Raw genomic sequence first — 18,148 nt, forward strand, 5'->3', positions numbered from 1 at the left:
ATATATAAAGGAAACAATAAGGACAGATCGGATCCTGCAAATTACAGAGGTATCACTCTGACGTCAGTGGTGGGAAAACTGTTCGAAAAGATCCTATTAGAGAGAATTGAGAGACATATCAAATATATGGAGCCCGACTTCCCACATAGATTACAATGTGGCTTCAGGCGAGAACACGGTGCAAACATAGCTACCTACATACTCAAAGAAGTCATATATTTCTATACGGAAAGGTCTTCCAACGTATACACGGTGTTTCTTGATAATGAGAAAGCGTTTGATCGCATCTGGCACAATGGACTACTCCTAAAATTATTCATCCTTGGTGTGCAAGGGAAAGCCTGGCATATCATACGTCAGTCGTATCACGAATCTACTGCATGTGTCAAATATGCCGGTGAGACAAGTCGAACGTTCCCAATCGGACAAGGTGTAGGCCAAGGACGTGTCTTATCCGCCTGGATGTTCCTTGTGTATATTAACGAGCTTATAATCCGCCTTGACCATTTGAAACAAGGTGTTATGCTTGGACGTGATCACTTCCCAGTTGTCCTACTCGCGGACGACACAACTCTCATAAGCTCAACAAGTAGTGGCATATGCATGTCCTTACAGACTGTACATCAATATGCTTGCCAATGGAGATTGACATATAATGCAAGAAAAAGCTGTGTTCTGGTGTTTAAAGGTGGAAACAAAATCAACCAACCAGGTTCTTTTAGACCAGGTAACCATATACTGGAAATGAAATCGAACACAATATATGCAGGTTCTATTATCAGTACTCATTTAGAATCCGAAAGGACCAGGAGAGCTTGCGCTAAGGCGAGGAAGAATTTGAATTCCCTGAGAGATATTGGTCTAAGAGCAGGTGGTCTGAACCCAGTCTGCTGTATGAACATATGGCGTAGAGTAATAATTCCAGGTGCCTTCTACGCGTGTGAACTGTGGTCAAATATGTCCAAGACAGAACACAATGAAATTGAAAAACTCCAGCGCTACTTTGCACGTAATGTACAAAATTTTCATGTAAGATCTTCGACCGTTGCAACTATTCAGACGCTGGGATTGTGGACAATGACATCCGTGATTGACAAAATGAAGCTGATGTTCCTTGGGAGGATGTGTAGAAGCAGCTACAGATATGCCCCGAAAAAGGTGTTCTATTTCAAGTGTGCTCAATATATAACAGGCAGTGACAAAAGTAAGTCTGTAACACATGATCTACTCAATGTGGCAAAGAAATATGAATTATGGACCATAATAGTTCACTTTATGAAAACTAACCAGTTTCAATCCAAGGATGTGTGGAACAAAACCGTACAGACTAAAATAAAAGAACATGAAACTGCTCATTGGCACACGAGTCTGCGAGATCACCCTGAATTAAACAGATTTATTAAAATTCACAGTAAGCTTGTACCTCATAGACTGTGGAATATGTGTATTCTGTACAATATACCAACTAGACCTATGTATGCACTTGTGAAACTAGGAACACTACCAATAACACCTGGACAGTGTTTAATGTGTGATGAGGAGTGCGATGACATAATAAAGCACCAACTGCTATGTTGTACAGCTTTAGCTGATGCAAGGAACAACCTCTATGAACATATATTTGACTCTTTAAACCTCGAACAATACATGCGTATTGAGGACTGTGCAGATGACGAAGTCAAACTTGTGACATTGCTAGGTGGTATAACCCCTATTGTAGAGGATATGAGCCTTGACAGATGGGCTGAATTCATATCTTCTGTATCACGAGACATAAGCTCCTGGAACCTGCGATCACTGCTCTATCTATAGACAGTATATCTCATACCAGGACCAGGACATGTAAATATTCAGTATTGCCAATTTCTCTGCATAATATAATGTTCGTGTAAATATGCTGTGTTAACATGATTCCAAATGTATATCACTCTCCGAAATTAATGGAGGAAATAAAGATCATTCATTCATTCATTCATTCGTTGTCACAACGTACATCTGTAGACTCTATGGCCAGATTGGTTGCTACAACATTGTGACGTTATGTTGTCACAACGTATATCTGTAGACTCCATGGCCAGATTGGTTGCTACAACGTTGTGAGGTTACGTTGTCACAACGTATATCTGTAGACTCTATGGCCAGATTGGTTGCTACAACGTTGTGAGGTTACGTTGTCACAACGTATATCCATAGACTGCACTTCCAGATTGGTTGCTACAACGTTGTGAGGTTATGTTGTCACAACGTATATCTGTAGGGTCCCAGATTGGTTCCTACAACGTTGTGAGGTTATGTTGGCACAACATATATCAGTAGATTCATTCATTCATTCAACGTTGTAGCAACCAATCTGGCCATGGAGTCTACAGATATACGTTGTGACAACGTAACATAACAACGTTGTAGCAACCAATCTGGCCATAGAGTCTACAGATAAACGTTGTGACAACGTAACCTCACAACGTTGTAGCAACCAATCTGGGACCCTACAGATATACGTTGTGACAACATAACCTCACAACGTTGTAGCAACCAATCTGGCCATGCAGTCTACGGATATATGATGTGACAACGTAACCTCACAACGTTGTAGCAACCAATCTGGCCATAGAGTCTACAGATATACGTTGTGACAACGTAACCTAACAACGTTGTAGCAACCAATCTGGCCATGGAGTCTACAGATATACGTTGTGACAACGTAACCTAACAACGTTGTAGCAACCAATCTGGCCATAGAGTCTACAGATAAACGTTGTGACAACGTAACCTCACAACGTTGTAGCAACCAATCTGGGACCCTACAGATATACGTTGTGACAACGTAACCTCACAACGTTGTAGCAACAAATCTGGCCATGCAGTCTACGGATATATGATGTGACAACGTAACCTCACAACGTTGTAGCAACCAATCTGGCCATAGAGTCTACAGATATACGTTGTGACAACGTAACCTCACAACGTTGTAGCAACCAATCTGGCCATGGAGTCTACAGATATACGTTGTGAGAACATAACGTCACAATGTTGTAGCAACCAATCTGGCCATGGAGTCTACAGATGTACGTTGTGCCAACGTAACATAACAACGTTGTAGCAACCAATCTGGAAGTCTACAGATATACGTTGTAACAACATAACCTCACAACGTTGTAGCAACCAATCTGGCCATAGAGTCTACAGATATACGTTGTGGCAACGTAACCTCACAACGTTGTAGCAACCAATCTGGCCATGGAGTCTACAAATATACGTTGTGACAACGTAACCTCACAACGTTGTAGCAACCAATCTGGCCATGGAGTCTACAGATATACGTTGTGACAAAGTACCCTAACAACGTTGTAGCAACCAATCTGGCCATGGAGTCTACAGATATATGTTGTGACAACGTAACCTCACAACGTTGTAGGAACCAATCTGGCCGTAGAGTCTACAGATAAACGTTGTGACAACGTAACCTCACAACGTTGTAGCAACCAATCTGGCCATAGAGTCTACAGATATACGTTGTGACAACGTAACCTCACAACGTTGTAGCAACCAATCTGGAAGTCTACTGATATATGTTGTGCCAACATAACCTCACAACGTTGTAGGAACCAATCTGGGACCCTACAGATATACGTTGTGACAACATAACCTCACAACGTTGTAGCAACCAATCTGGAAGTGCAGTCTATGGATATATGCTGTGACAACGTAACCTCACAACGTTGTAGCAACCAATCTGGCCATAGAGTCTACAGATATACGTTGTGACAACGTAACCTCACAACGTTGTAGCAACCAATCTGGCCATGGAGTCTACAGATATACGTTGTGACAACATAACGTCACAATGTTGTAGCAACCAATCTGGCCATGGAGTCTACAGATGTACGTTGTGACAACGAATGAATGAATGAATGAATGATCTTTATTTCCTCCATTAATTTCGGAGAGTGATATACATTTGGAATCATGTTAACACAGCATATTTACACGAACATTATATTATGCAGAGAAATTGGCAATACTGAATATTTACATGTCCTGGTCCTGGTATGAGATATACTGTCTATAGATAGAGCAGTGATCGCAGGTTCCAGGAGCTTATGTCTCGTGATACAGAAGATATGAATTCAGCCCATCTGTCAAGGCTCATATCCTCTACAATAGGGGTTATACCACCTAGCAATGTCACAAGTTTGACTTCGTCATCTGCACAGTCCTCAATACGCATGTATTGTTCGAGGTTTAAAGAGTCAAATAGATGTTCATAGAGGTTGTTCCTTGCATCAGCTAAAGCTGTACAACATAGCAGTTGGTGCTTTATTATGTCATCGCACTCCTCATCACACATTAAACACTGTCCAGGTGTTATTGGTAGTGTTCCTAGTTTCACAAGTGCATACATTGGTCTAGTTGGTATATTGTACAGAATACACATATTCCACAGTCTACTGTGCTTACTGTGAATTTTAATAAATCTGTTTAATTCAGGGTGATCTCGCAGACTCGTGTGCCAATGAGCAGTTTCATGTTCTTTTATTTTAGTCTGTACGGTTTTGTTCCACACATCCTTGGATTGAAACTGGTTAGTTTTCATAAAGTGAACTATTATGGTCCATAATTCATATTTCTTTGCCACATTGAGTAGATCATGTGTTACAGACTTACTTTTGTCACTGCCTGTTATATATTGAGCACACTTGAAATAGAACACCTTTTTCGGGGCATATCTGTGGCTGCTTCTACACATCCTCCCAAGGAACATCAGCTTCATTTTGTCAATCACGGATGTCATTGTCCACAATCCCAGCGTCTGAATAGTTGCAACGGTCGAAGATCTTACATGAAAATTTTGTACATTACGTGCAAAGTAGCGCTGGAGTTTTTCAATTTCATTGTGTTCTGTCTTAGACATATTTGACCATAGTTCACACGCGTAGAAGGCACCTGGAATTATTACTCTACGCCATATGTTCATACAGCAGACTGGGTTCAGACCACCTGCTCTTAGACCAATATCTCTCAGGGAATTCAAATTCGTCCTCGCCTTAGCGCAAGCTCTCCTGGTCCTTTCGGATTCTAAATGAGTACTGATAATAGAACCTGCATATATTGTGTTCGATTTCATTTCCAGTATATGGTTACCTAGTCTAAAAGAACCTGGTTGGTTGATTTTGTTTCCACCTTTAAACACCAGAACACAGCTTTTTCTTGCATTATATGTCAATCTCCATTGGCAAGCATATTGATGTACAGTCTGTAAGGACATGCATATGCCACTACTTGTTGAGCTTATGAGAGTTGTGTCATCCGCGAGTAGGACAACTGGGAAGTGATCACGTCCAAGCATAACACCTTGTTTCAAATGGTCAAGGCGGGTTATAAGCTCGTTAATATACACAAGGAACATCCAGGCGGATAAGACACGTCCTTGGCCTACACCTTGTCCGATTGGGAACGTTCGACTTGTCTCACCGGCATATTTGACACATGCAGTAGATTCGTGATACGACTGACGTATGATATGCCAGGCTTTCCCTTGCACACCAAGGATGAATAATTTTAGGAGTAGTCCATTGTGCCAGATGCGATCAAACGCTTTCTCATTATCAAGAAACACAGTGTATACGTTGGAAGACCTTTCCGTATAGAAATATATGACTTCTTTGAGTATGTAGGTAGCTATGTTTGCACCGTGTTCTCGCCTGAAGCCACATTGTAATCTATGTGGGAAGTCGGGCTCCATATATTTGATATGTCTCTCAATTCTCTCTAATAGGATCTTTTCGAACAGTTTTCCCACCACTGACGTCAGAGTGATACCTCTGTAATTTGCAGGATCCGATCTGTCCTTATTGTTTCCTTTATGTATTGGAATAATTGTTCCAGATCTCAACAGTGCAGGGCTGTAGCATGTTCGTATCATCATGTTAAACAGTTGAGTTAAGTGTTTTAGAAGCGTATCTCCAGCGAAATAGATATGTTCATTTGTGATTTGGTCCGGTCCTGATGACTTTCTCATTTTTAAGCTTTGTTTCAGTCGTTTTAGTTCGTGTATTTCTATGTCTCTCTTCAGTATAGGATCATCGTCCAGAAGTGGTATCTTTGAGATGTTGTTTATTCTAGAGTCCGTCTCAACACGAAAGTCGTTGTCAAACTCCGGCCGGTCGAATGGTGATAATAAATCTGCATAGTAGTCTGCCCACAAGTTGCACACCTCTGATGGTGTATTGCAACAGAGTTCTTTGTACTTGAGGTGTGTATTTACAGTCTTAGATTGTCTTTGTTTCTTTACAATCCTGTAGAATTCAGCAATATCTACTTCACATGCTGAGTTTATTTCAATATATTTTTCTTTATTCCATTGTCTCTCAGCCTATCTTTTGCAACGTCGGAAGTCACATTTAGCCTGTTTGTATAGGGTATACGAGTCGTTACCGGCACCCCGAGGCCTGTCTTCTGCTGACCACAATCTTTTCGCCTGGCGCATCTTGTAATGATAGAGGTCAAGGTTTGAACTCTTCCAGTAAGGTTTCAGGTGAGCTCTATAGTGTCCGCGTGGTATGAACTTAGCAGCAGACGGCTTTAGTGCGCTTACAATCGAGTCAAAATAACTCTCTATTACATCAGCTCCTATATTCCCAGTGTCAAGCATTACATCTACAAGCAATCTGTGAACCTCGGCTTCATACATACTTAGTTCTAAGTGACTAGCTTTTGTCCATTTGTATGGAGTCGACGGTATGTCCGCTTTACATGTAGTGCTGTTTAGCTTGTCATCATGTATTGACACTATAACAGGGAAGTGGTCAGACACATCGAAAGGAGTTGAATCATATATACGTGTCTTGTTGACAGATGGTTGTAGATGTTGAGGTACAAATACATAGTCAATTATGGACGATTGTGTGGAGTTCTTGTTCCTCCATGTCATCAGTTGTCCTACTACTTTACCGCTGTCATAGGAAGATACCATATTCCGCACAGACAGATAATCTATGAGTAGGCGTGATCGATGCGAGTTTTGATTATTTGTTATGTCTGTGTTGAAGTCGCCGCACAGGATAGTATGACTGGTTTGTGAGAGTTCATCAACACTGTCGAATGTTTCCTTCAATCGTTCTTGATAGGCACACACATTCTTATTGGTGGATGGAAGGAGTGTACAGACCACAGATAGGTCAACATAGTTGGGTCGTGATAGCCTTACAGCAACTACTCCGTCATACCCAGGGACGTACGTCTGTATATCACTGAACCAATCTGGCCATGGAGTCTACAGATTTACGTTGTGACAACATAACCTCACAACGTTGTAGCAACCAATCTGGCCATTGAGTCTACAAATATACGTTGTGACAACGTAACCTCACAACGTTGTAGCAACCAATCTGGCCATAGAGTCTACAGATATACGTTGTGACAACGTAACCTAACAACGTTGTAGCAACCAATCCGGCCATGGAGTCTACAGATATACGTTGTGACAACGTAACCTAACAACGTTGTAGCAACCAATCTGGCCATAGAGTCTACAGATAAACGTTGTGACAACGTAACCTCACAACGTTGTAGCAACCAATCTGGGACCCTACAGATATACGTTGTGACAACGTAACCTCACAACGTTGTAGGAACCAATCTGGCCATGCAGTCTACAGATATATGTTGTGACAACGTTACCTCACAACGTTGTAGCAACCAATCTGGCCATTGAGTCTACAGATATACGTTGTGACAACATAACGTCACAATGTTGTAGCAACCAATCTGGCCATGGAGTCTACAGATGTACGTTGTGACAACGTAACATAACAACGTTGTAGCAACCAATCTAGTAGTCTGCAGATATACGTTGTGACAACGTGACCTCACAACGTTGTAGCAACCAATCTGGCCATGGAGTCTACAGATATAGGTTGTGACAACGTGACCTCACAACGTTGTAGCAACCAATCTGGCCATGGAGTCTACAGATATACGTTGTGACAACGTAACCTCACAACGTTGAAGCAACCAATCTGGCCATAGCGTCTACAGATATACGTTGTGATAACGTAACCTCATAACGTTGAAGCAACCAATCTGTCCATGGAGTCTACAGATATACGCAGTGACAACGTAACCTCACAACGTTGTAGCAACCAATCTGGCCATAGAGTCTACAGAAATACGTTGTGACAACGTAACCTCACAACGTTTTAGCAACCAATCTGGCCATAGAGTCTACAGATATACGTTGTGACAACTTAACCTCACAACGTTGTAGCAACCAATCTGGCCATAGAATTTACAGATATACGTTGTGACAACGTAACCTCACAACATTGTAACAACCAATCTGGCCATGGAGTCTACAGATATACGTTGTGACAACGTAACCTCACAACGTTGTAGCAACGAAAATACAACGTTTTAACAAAGGAGAATTGTTTGCTGGGAGTGAGTGAGTTGGTATGTTTTTGCGCCGCTTTAGCAATATGCTAGCAATATCACGACGGGGGACACCAGAAATGGGCTTCACACATTGTACCCATGTCGGGAGTCGAACCCATGTCTTCGGCGTGACGAGCGAACGCTTTAACCACTAGGCTACCCGACCGCCCCTGTTTGCTGGGATCTCATTGAGCTGACTAAAAGTACTTCCTGCTAGGTGACCTCATTTACATATTTATCGGATCGTGACACCACGTTTATCGTTTATCGTACTGGTTGATCACATCAACGTCCGTGTCTGGCATCTGACAACCAGGTTCTCTAATGTTTCCATGGCGTAATCAATAGCCCATGTGTGGGTACATCTGTAGGTTGGAGTAGCGCCGACTCACATCATGCGTTTTTCTCCAAATATTTTTTTTAAGATCTATAGATGACATTTCCAAAACGTTGCTATGGGAGGCATAACATGGGGACAGGGTATCTGATTAGCTGGTTAGGTCAGCGGAAAACTCATTCCAACACTAGGGTGGTCTCAGTACGATGTGACCTCGACCACCACATGACTGCCACATGACCAAGGAGTCTGTCGTGAACCTGATATAATTTATTTCGACTTGTTCCCGTGCTTATCAGCAAACCTTTCCCAGCCCGCATTGCGTCACTTCGTCACACTGTCGCGGGTGCAGAGACGATTGTCGGGACACAAGGTAAGTTGGAGTGTTACACTACAAAGACATACAGGTGGGAGAGATTCGTGGCATTCTGCAGAACATAAAATAGTTCCTCAAACTGGAGAGGTCGACTGTTTTTCAGAAATAACCATCCACTGTGTGAAACTGGTCAGTTTCGTCACATCGAGTGCTGGGAATCTACTCTAACCCAGGTCGAAATTGAGTTACATTTGCTTTAGATTGTAAAAATAATTTACTCGTCTACAAGTGTCGATTACCCATCGAAACAAATGTGAAAAAGGTGTGAAATTTCTAAAATTCAATACCTGTACAGGGACCAGTCATACATGATAGGGTTGGTTGGTTGGTACGAGTTGGTCATGAAAGTAGGCCACAGTGAAAGGCTGGGATCGTCAGATGTTATCACAATTGTATATGTCACCAATATCAGCTGTCAATAGGGCTTCACTGGGGGCTCCATTGTCATAGCTAAGAATGTGTGCAGATGTACACAAAACATGATGACACAGGCGGGTGTGAGGTCTGTTTATTGTTCTGTTTATTGTTCACCCTTGATGACAAACTGACACCCTGGTGAATCCCCTTGGGTGTATCTGAGTGGTTACAATCACTGAACCTTTAAATTACTTATCCTGTTTCTTTCCCGGTCCAGTGCAGAGTGGAGTGTCAATGAAATGTGAAAATAAATAATGGTTGTCAGTTTTCAACAAGTTTGCCAAACAGCACGAAAACAGTTGGGAACACACAGCTGGAATGCAATTAACCTATTCCCTGTGAACATGTGCACGTGCTTTACGTGATTTGCGAGAAAAGTGAATTTAATCACTAACAATCGCAAAATGTGCACAAATTTACCCGTAGGAAAATCTGGTATAAAACATGAGCAGGATTGTACTCTCTCATCACATGAGACCGTTTACAAGAATGAACATTCCTCGACTAACAGCAGAGCAGAGGGAGAGAGCCATCGGTATGGTGCAAATGGGAGCGACGCAGGAACACGTTGCCAGGATCATCGGTCGCTTCAAATGCACCATCGCCAGACTTGTCACACGTCACAGGCAAACTGGCAGTACTGCAGACAGGCCGAGGAGTAGAAGACCAAGGTCACGACCCCACAGGAAGACCGGTATTTACAGGTGATCCACCTTTTGTCCAGAGTCCTAAGTGTGACGTAATCATCTGCAAACAGCCTTGGACATCCAGTCAGCAGAAGGGCCGTTGCAAGACGAATCCGCCTGTATGGTCTCCGTTAACGTTTCTACACCTACGTCACAGACCGAGCTTGGCCAGGACTGTACAGCAGTGGCAGCCGAGAAATTGGCACAGTCTTGAATAAAATACAGCCAAGAAATAGAATCACATATAATCCTCAATCATGATAAAAAATTTGGGACACTCTGTTAAAAGGAACAGTGCTTAATAATTTTAATAATAGTTGTCCAGAAACTTCCAAGATCTGTTGTCATATCAACAATTACAAAAAACATTCCTTGTATGTACAACATTACCATAGTTTTGCTCAATTCCCATATTCATTCCATATCATTATAATACACTTGCTTTAATATATAATTGTTATAATCTACCTCCTTTGCATATTGAATGTACCTGTGTGTTTTAATTGTCACTTATTGTGCGTATATTTTGTATTTTGTCACAGTGTAATATTGCCACTATTTCTTTATGGAATGTTATGCAATACATATCTCAACTAAAACCTCTTGGTTGTATGATAGTTTGCTACAGTTGTGTACTGGCGCTGCAATTCGCAATGCAGAGTTGTGTCCCTTGGGCACGTCAGAAACCTATGACAGTGTATTTGAATCCCGGTTCGCCCCGATTTTGTTGTGCTCGTGGGTTTCACCGAAGTGGTGAACGTCTGATACCTGCATCACTTCGGGCTTTCCTCCATCAAGCTGACACGGATATAAGTGGAATACTATTCAAAACGGCGTTAAACCCAACTCCCTCCCTCACTCTCGGTACGGTTCCGTTTGGTTAACTGGGTTTGTTTTGTGATTACTTTCGGTTTAGATTTGAAATATGTTTAGAAGAATGTTACAATATTCAAACATCGTGAATATAGCATGCAACTATATTATGTTTTAGGAAAATAATTGCGAACTACAGACCAACCTGTTGATTTGCTATGTATCTAGAAGCAAAGTATATATACCGATGTATAATCTCTGCCGGAAGATAAAAATACTATCAGAGCAATAAATGTTGCAGAACCGTAAACCGCCGCATGAAACGGTATGAATCATACATTACATACAGTGAACTACTTTAAACAATACTGTGCTCAACTCTGCACAGCAAGCGCCATACATGTGATTATGAAGACAACTACTTACAAATTTCTGATTTCAAACCCGTTGTTTTACGCATTCTGTTTATTGAACAAAGTCATACTTTATATAGGCCTGGTATTTAATCGTGTTGAACAATAAGTTGCAGTAGCAGCTTAAGATTGAGTGCGCGACAGGCATGACATAAGCTTTCTCCATGGCTGCCTGAATAACATACGACACATTGCAAAGGTCGTACGCAATAGAGCTGTTCGGACCAGGGAGATAATAACTCACTCGCAGTGATACAGCTTGAATAAGATACGATGTACAGCATTGCAAGGTCAGTGTGTGACAAAGCTCAAAACTAAGCATATAGCTAAAGGAGATAATCTATTAATGCGCAATAGTTTATTCTTACAAAATATAGACTTGTTAAGTTCAGTGAAATGAGGTATATATTTCCCCTAAACAGTTTTACCTTTTTTAAAAACAAAATGACCACATTGCATGGGCTATCTGCACTACGAAATGTGACTAAGTCTCAGAATGCGACTAGCCATTGGTTAAAACATTAAGTCACTCTTATTTCTTTTTCAAAGACTCCAATTATTTCAGAGAAACAAAATCTTGCTATTCTCCAGTCACAATTAACCTTATCCTTATAATAAACAACCATACAAACCTAGTGACCAGTGTTCCAATAGTGAGATAAAAATATTTATATTTATAGTTTAAAAAGCCAATATCACATATTGTACTTCCAATTTTTAAATAATTTACTGTAAAATTTCTCTGTATTTGATTCAAAATTTAACATCACTGATTCAACATCAGATGTAGCGTGGGGTGCTTCCAAAATGTCTTTCTCACTTTCCTGCTTATTGTTAAACTAATCCCTTAAATCTGACACTATCGGACCCAAACTAGCCTCTGTTCTATTCTTTCCGTGTCCCCCACTTGAACATAAAGTAGCTCCAGCTTTCAAGCACCAATCTGGGGGCACGGGTGATGAAGTTAATCTGAGGCGCCACTATTTGCTGTTCGAATCCTGGTTTGCCCGGGTTATGTTTCTAGGTTTGTCAGCAACATGTCCATGTTCGTGGGTTTCGCCAAAGAGGTGTACGTCTTGGCCATGCATCACTTCGGGCTTTCCTCCCACATTAAGCTGACACGCCCAGATGTAACTGGAATAATAAACACTCCAGCTTGATAACGGTGTAAGAATCTACATCGATACATCGCCAAATGCAAACTAAAACTAATTATGTATAAAGTTGTATTTTTCTTCTTTACTCGCCAACTTCTAGAATGTTAACCGGAAGGCTGTTCAAAAGGGTTTTAAATCCAACTCACTAACTCATTTATAGGGCACGGACAGAACAGAGGAATCTGCGTTTCTTTTTACATACTTGTTCAGTGTTAAATATTGAGTTACATTTTACATGCTTCAGGATTGGTCACTACAGTGAATAATAACTAGATTGTCATCATTATACGATTTTCAGTATTTCCAAATCTGCACATCACACAATAAAAATGTATTAACATTCAATTACCAGTCCCTAAAACATATGAATGCTAAATGCAATAAACCAGAAGTTGTTATTTATAAAGTGGCATGTTTTCTTCTTTACTCACCAAGTGCTGCTGGCGGTCGGGTAGCCTAGTGGTTAAAGCGTTAGCTCGTCACGCCCAAGACCTAGGTTTGATTCCCGACATGGGTACAATGTGTGAAGCCCATTACTGGTGTCCCCTGCCGTGATATTGCTGGAATGTTGCTAAAAGCGGCGTAAAAACATACTCACTCCATCCAACATATCTAGAACCACAAACAAACTGATAACTGAAAGACTGCATAAAGGAGCGTCAAGCACAACGCACTAACTCATTTACGTAGGACGGACAGTACTGAGGAACCCGCCTTGCTTTCAACATGTTCAAGTCACTTGTTCAGTGTTAAATATTCGGATGCATTTTACATGCATCATGATTGGTCACTACTGTCAATGATAACTTATATTGTCATAACTATCAGATATTCAATATTTCCAAACCTGCACATCATACAATACAAATTTATTAACATTCAATCATCAGTCCCTAAAATACATGAATGATATTAAACAGTTATTCCTTTGTTTCAGATGGCAGCTGCCAGAAAGCTGGAGAGTCTGAATGAGAACTTCTTGACCTGTTCCATATGTACGGAGGGATACAAAGACCCCTGTACTCTGACCTGTGGCCACACATTCTGTAAGGGCTGCCTGGGGAAATTCCTGAAGACCAGACAAGACGCCATCAGAGCCAAGTCCATCTCGTGTCCCTACTGTCGTCAGATGACGCGAGTTCCCCAGCCTGACAAACCAGTGGGGGAGTGGGTGAAACAGATCAAGCCCAGTTTCCTCATACAGGGACTTCTGGACACTCTAGCCTGTGGGGGAAATACTGATCATGGTAAATAAATGTGATCTAGAAGAAACCGAAAGATGACAATATTATTCCCAGGGGCCTAAGATCCCTGGCCGCATCTCACCAAAAGACGGTATTAGTTGTCACTCTGCCTGGTGCTCGACATTAAAAGGATAAAAGAGGGACTGGTAGACTTTAAATTCAGTAAACTGTGCTTATCTATGTTAAACTCCACTATCTCAGTGAGCTGCTACTATAAAACCCTCTTTTTATCTGGACTGGTAAAGGAACGGCACACACAAGCCCGCACGAACCTCGCGACATTAGTGCAATAAACTTGAAAGCGATGTTAAACGTCTATTTTAAATTACAACGTCGCCGATTCAGTTTCCACTGAAACCAAGAACCCCAAGTAGAATATCTTAAAGGAGATGGACCGTGACGCTATCACACAGCAGGTTTGCTTTCCTGAATGACCGAGATAATACCAAGCCAGGTTCAGTCTATGTACGTTCATGCGTCATCAAAATGGTGATGGTAAACTGTTTATTGTTGATAAAAGTAATCAAGAAGAAACTGAAGGGTCACCTATATTAATCAGGATTATCTAGAATAAACCTTTATGAGTTCAGTTTCGACATCTATGCATGTTGATTATCCCAGGGTAAAGAAAACACGTTGAAGCGCACTGATCAGAATTCACATTTATACTTGATTCACCCTCCTGTGTAGGCATATATCTTTAAACAAACTTTATCTCATTATTGTGTTTGCACGTTTGATGATGTGACAGGTTTATCCTTGACGTGTTCAGATACAGAAAACCGCTGCCATCCCTGCCAGGATTTTGGAGAAAGTCATCCGGCCAACTCCTACTGTCAAGACTGTGATGTGCCGCTCTGTGAGAGATGTGTGAAGATGCATGCATCTCTTCCTTGTACGTCAAACCACGTAATTGCTGACCTTGGTGGAGCTGTGAAGGTCACTAGACGACAGAAGTGCGCGGAACACAACGAAGTCATGGATTTCTGCTGCAAAGACTGCAATAAAGCAATATGCCACAAGTGTTGTGTCATATGCCACAGGAAATGCGACTCTGTGGTCACTTTTCAGTCCATGATGTCTGAGATGAGAAGTGTTCTTACACACAATAAGGGGTTGATTACACAGAGCTTTGACGACATGGGCAGATCACTTCAACAACATAAATCACAGATTGATGCGATCAGCCACAACAAAGACAAAATAAAGTCACAAATTCGACAGGCCTCACAGAAAGCCTTGGCCGTGATTAAACAGAAGGAGAAACAGCTGCTGGAGGAGCTGAATGAGATGACAGAGAAGCAGTCTGGACAAATGAGGGGGCGGATAAAGTCAGGGGAAATAGACATGCAGATGTATCAACAATATATAGAGTACATCACCCAAGTGTTGAAGTCTGGGAGTGAGACGGACATGTTTGACATTTACCAGATGTGTCAGTCTGGGGCAATCAAAGAGGCAACAGACAGGGATGTCACTTTCACAGACAGTGTTCGTGATTCAAAACTTATATTTGTGAGTGAAATAAATGAGAGGATATTACACAAGGATGTAAAACTTGGTAGAATTAAACCGAACGTTTGTGACGTCATGGATACGCAACTTGGTAAAATACAGAGTGGCACATTTGACGTCATGTGCAGGCCGGTGTTACACAAGACAGTCGGCATCAAGGTCGATGGCGACAGGGAGCAGCCAGATCCATATGACGTCACAGTCCTGGTTGTGGATGGTGAGGAGACACTGGTGGTCACTGACAACAGCAATACATGTCTGAAATCCTTCTACACAAAGAATAACATATCACGATGCAGTAAACTGGATCTTGCAAGTAAGCCAAGCTCTGTGACGAGGCTGGGGAACAACCAGGTGGCTGTATCATACCGGTCACACAATGAGATTGTAATAGTACGGGTGACCCCTGACCTTGTACTACAGTCACGTGTCACAACAAAGAAGAAGTACACATGCCTAACAGCTTTGAGTCCTTCAACATTAGCAGCAGGTTGTTGGGATCCTTCCTGTGTTGATATCCTGGATGTTTCGGGGAAAGTGATGAGGTCAGTCAGTACATTCAACACTGGGAAGAACCTGATGCGTTACCCCAGCTTCCTCTGTGCTACAGACAGGGGCAACATCCTGGTGTCAGATGCTGGCTTACACTCTGTCTGCTATATCACACCAGAGGGAGATGTTGTGTTCACCTACACCCCTACAGGAGGGAGCAGGCTGGTAGGACCACAGAGTATCACAACTACCAGCACAGGACACATCCTGGTGGCGGACTACTGGGCACACAAGGTGATACTAATGACACCAGCAGGGGAGTTTGTCAGAGACCTGCTGACGTCACAGGATGGACTACAGGATCCATACGGCTTGATGTACTGTGACTGTAAACTGTATGTGGCGGAATGTTATGGAGATGCTGTGAAGGTATTCAACTGCAGTATTCCCCAATGAGACGCCAGGAAGCAAAACATACTCGGATCACGTCGCCGGGATCTTTTTGTGATGAAAATTCAGAAATGTGACCCAAATGAACAGTTTGTTTTGTATAAAATACCCCAAACGCCAACCACATTTGAACATAGATTACAGTGAATGAGTGTATATGATAATGCGCCGCTTTTAGCAGTATTCGGGCAATACCCTCACCACAACGGGGGAACATTGACCAACCGAACGTGGGACATCGGCAGGACGAGCGAACGTTTGTTTCCGCATACGCCTGACAAGCACATAATGAACTATTAGATTAGTTGTAGTGGCTATTTTCGGTTAAATGTTGGGACAAGACAAGACTAATGCAGGTCGTAGACGTTTACAACTTTGGAGAAACCCACGAGCTCGAAAACGGTGCTGACAAACCTAGATAATTAATCAGGGCCAGTGTGGGATTCAAACCCACAACTGTAGGTGCCTATCACGTCTAAGGGACGCAATTACGCAATCAAATCTCGGCGCCACAGGGTACAACATACGTTCTCTAAGGTAAAGGAATCGAACCCTGAATAATGCACTTACTCAAATAGCTACACGTTCACTTTCATTATCCAGCAGGGACCACGAGTGGCCCAGTCGTCTAAGGCGCCGAGATTCTCTGTGCAGAGTTGCGCCGCTTGGGCACGCCAGAAACCTATGATTGTGGGTTCGAATCTCGGTTCACCCCAATTATGTTTCTAGGTTTGTCAGCACCATACCCATGCTCGTTGTTTTCATCGAAGTGGTAAACAACTGAGGCTTGCATCACTTCGGGCTTTCCTCCCACATTAAGCTGACACGCTGTGATATAACTGGAATACTGTTAAAAGCGGCGTTAAACCCAATTCACTCACTCACTCACTCATTATCCAGCAAGACTGTTTACTAACGTTTCTATCAGTATCTCTCGCTGATAATACTTTTACTGGTGCTTTAGGCATCCACCTAAGTACTCTATAAACATTTAGTATGTATTTAATGACTGCAGAAAATGTGTGTATTTTAATATGCAGCTACATTTCAAGGTTAGGTGGGTTTTTTATATAATCTATATGTTTTATTCATGTTTCAAGAAATGTATCCTAAGCTTTACCAGACTGGATTTTTTAGAGTTTTTTTGTTTGAATAAAATGTTATATTTATGTTATGTACAATATCTGACACTATCATATAATATAACTCATCTGATCTTTTCTTACATTTACTGATGCCTACAAACTTCACCAATTTGTAGACTGATAGGATAACCGCTATCAATAATGTGAAAGTCATATTTCATGTATATTTAATAAACCTGTCAGTGATATACGCGTTTTAATATCCCATGGGTGAGTTTGTTTGTTGTATTACCCCGGACACAGAAACATCCCAGCCATATAACGGCGGTCCGTAAATACTCGAGTCTGGAGTCACTGGAGGCTCACTGACTTGGTTGATCGTATCATCGTATCCCAATCGTATTCCAATTGCGTGGATCGATGTTCATGATGTCCATCATTGGATTGTCTGTTCCAGACCCGATTATTTACAGACTGCCGTCTTACAGCTGACATATTGCAGAGTTTGGCATTAAACAACAAACAAAACTCTAGTTTGTGGTGAGGGAGGCCGAGGGAGTCAGTCATGCTCTGTTATAGTGGTGACTGAGTGTTACAACGTATAACACTGATTGTATGTCTTCGCCGCCGATCGCGAAAGTGGAGTGCAAGGATTGTTGTTAACAGAGCCCACGACACACGTGGACCCGTGTTAGTGCTGCAAGCCTGTTGTCTGCATATCCCATATTCG

General features: G+C 41.9%; 1 protein-coding gene across 1 annotated transcript; it reads left to right on the forward strand.

Annotated features, from left to right (window-relative positions):
- The first annotated feature begins 1,098 nt into the window (after positions 1 to 1,098).
- Positions 1,099 to 17,035, forward strand: LOC124126801 (E3 ubiquitin-protein ligase TRIM71-like). Its single transcript, XM_048397207.1, has 4 exons — positions 1,099 to 1,204; positions 9,070 to 9,143; positions 13,570 to 13,879; positions 14,649 to 17,035. The coding sequence occupies exons 1-4, from the start codon at positions 1,099 to 1,101 to the stop codon at positions 16,337 to 16,339; spliced, it is 2,181 nt and encodes a 726-aa protein (XP_048253164.1). The 3' UTR covers positions 16,340 to 17,035.
- Positions 17,036 to 18,148: the final 1,113 nt, after the last annotated feature.

Source organism: Haliotis rufescens, unplaced genomic scaffold (assembly GCF_023055435.1).
Source record: "Haliotis rufescens isolate VD_foot unplaced genomic scaffold, xgHalRufe1.0.p SCAF_164, whole genome shotgun sequence".
Classification (NCBI taxonomy): Eukaryota; Metazoa; Mollusca; class Gastropoda; order Lepetellida; family Haliotidae; genus Haliotis; species Haliotis rufescens.

Excerpts from the sequence above, each read along its gene's own strand:
- LOC124126801 (XM_048397207.1), top strand. The coding sequence starts at position 1,099 with ATGAAGCTGATGTTCCTTGGGAGGATGTGTAGAAGCAGCTACAGATAT. Across the intron at positions 1,205-9,069 it reads TATAACAGGCAGTGACAAAA|CAAACCTTTCCCAGCCCGCA; the intron begins GTAAGTCTGTAA and ends CGTGCTTATCAG. Across the intron at positions 13,880-14,648 it reads TGGGGGAAATACTGATCATG|ATACAGAAAACCGCTGCCAT; the intron begins GTAAATAAATGT and ends TGACGTGTTCAG.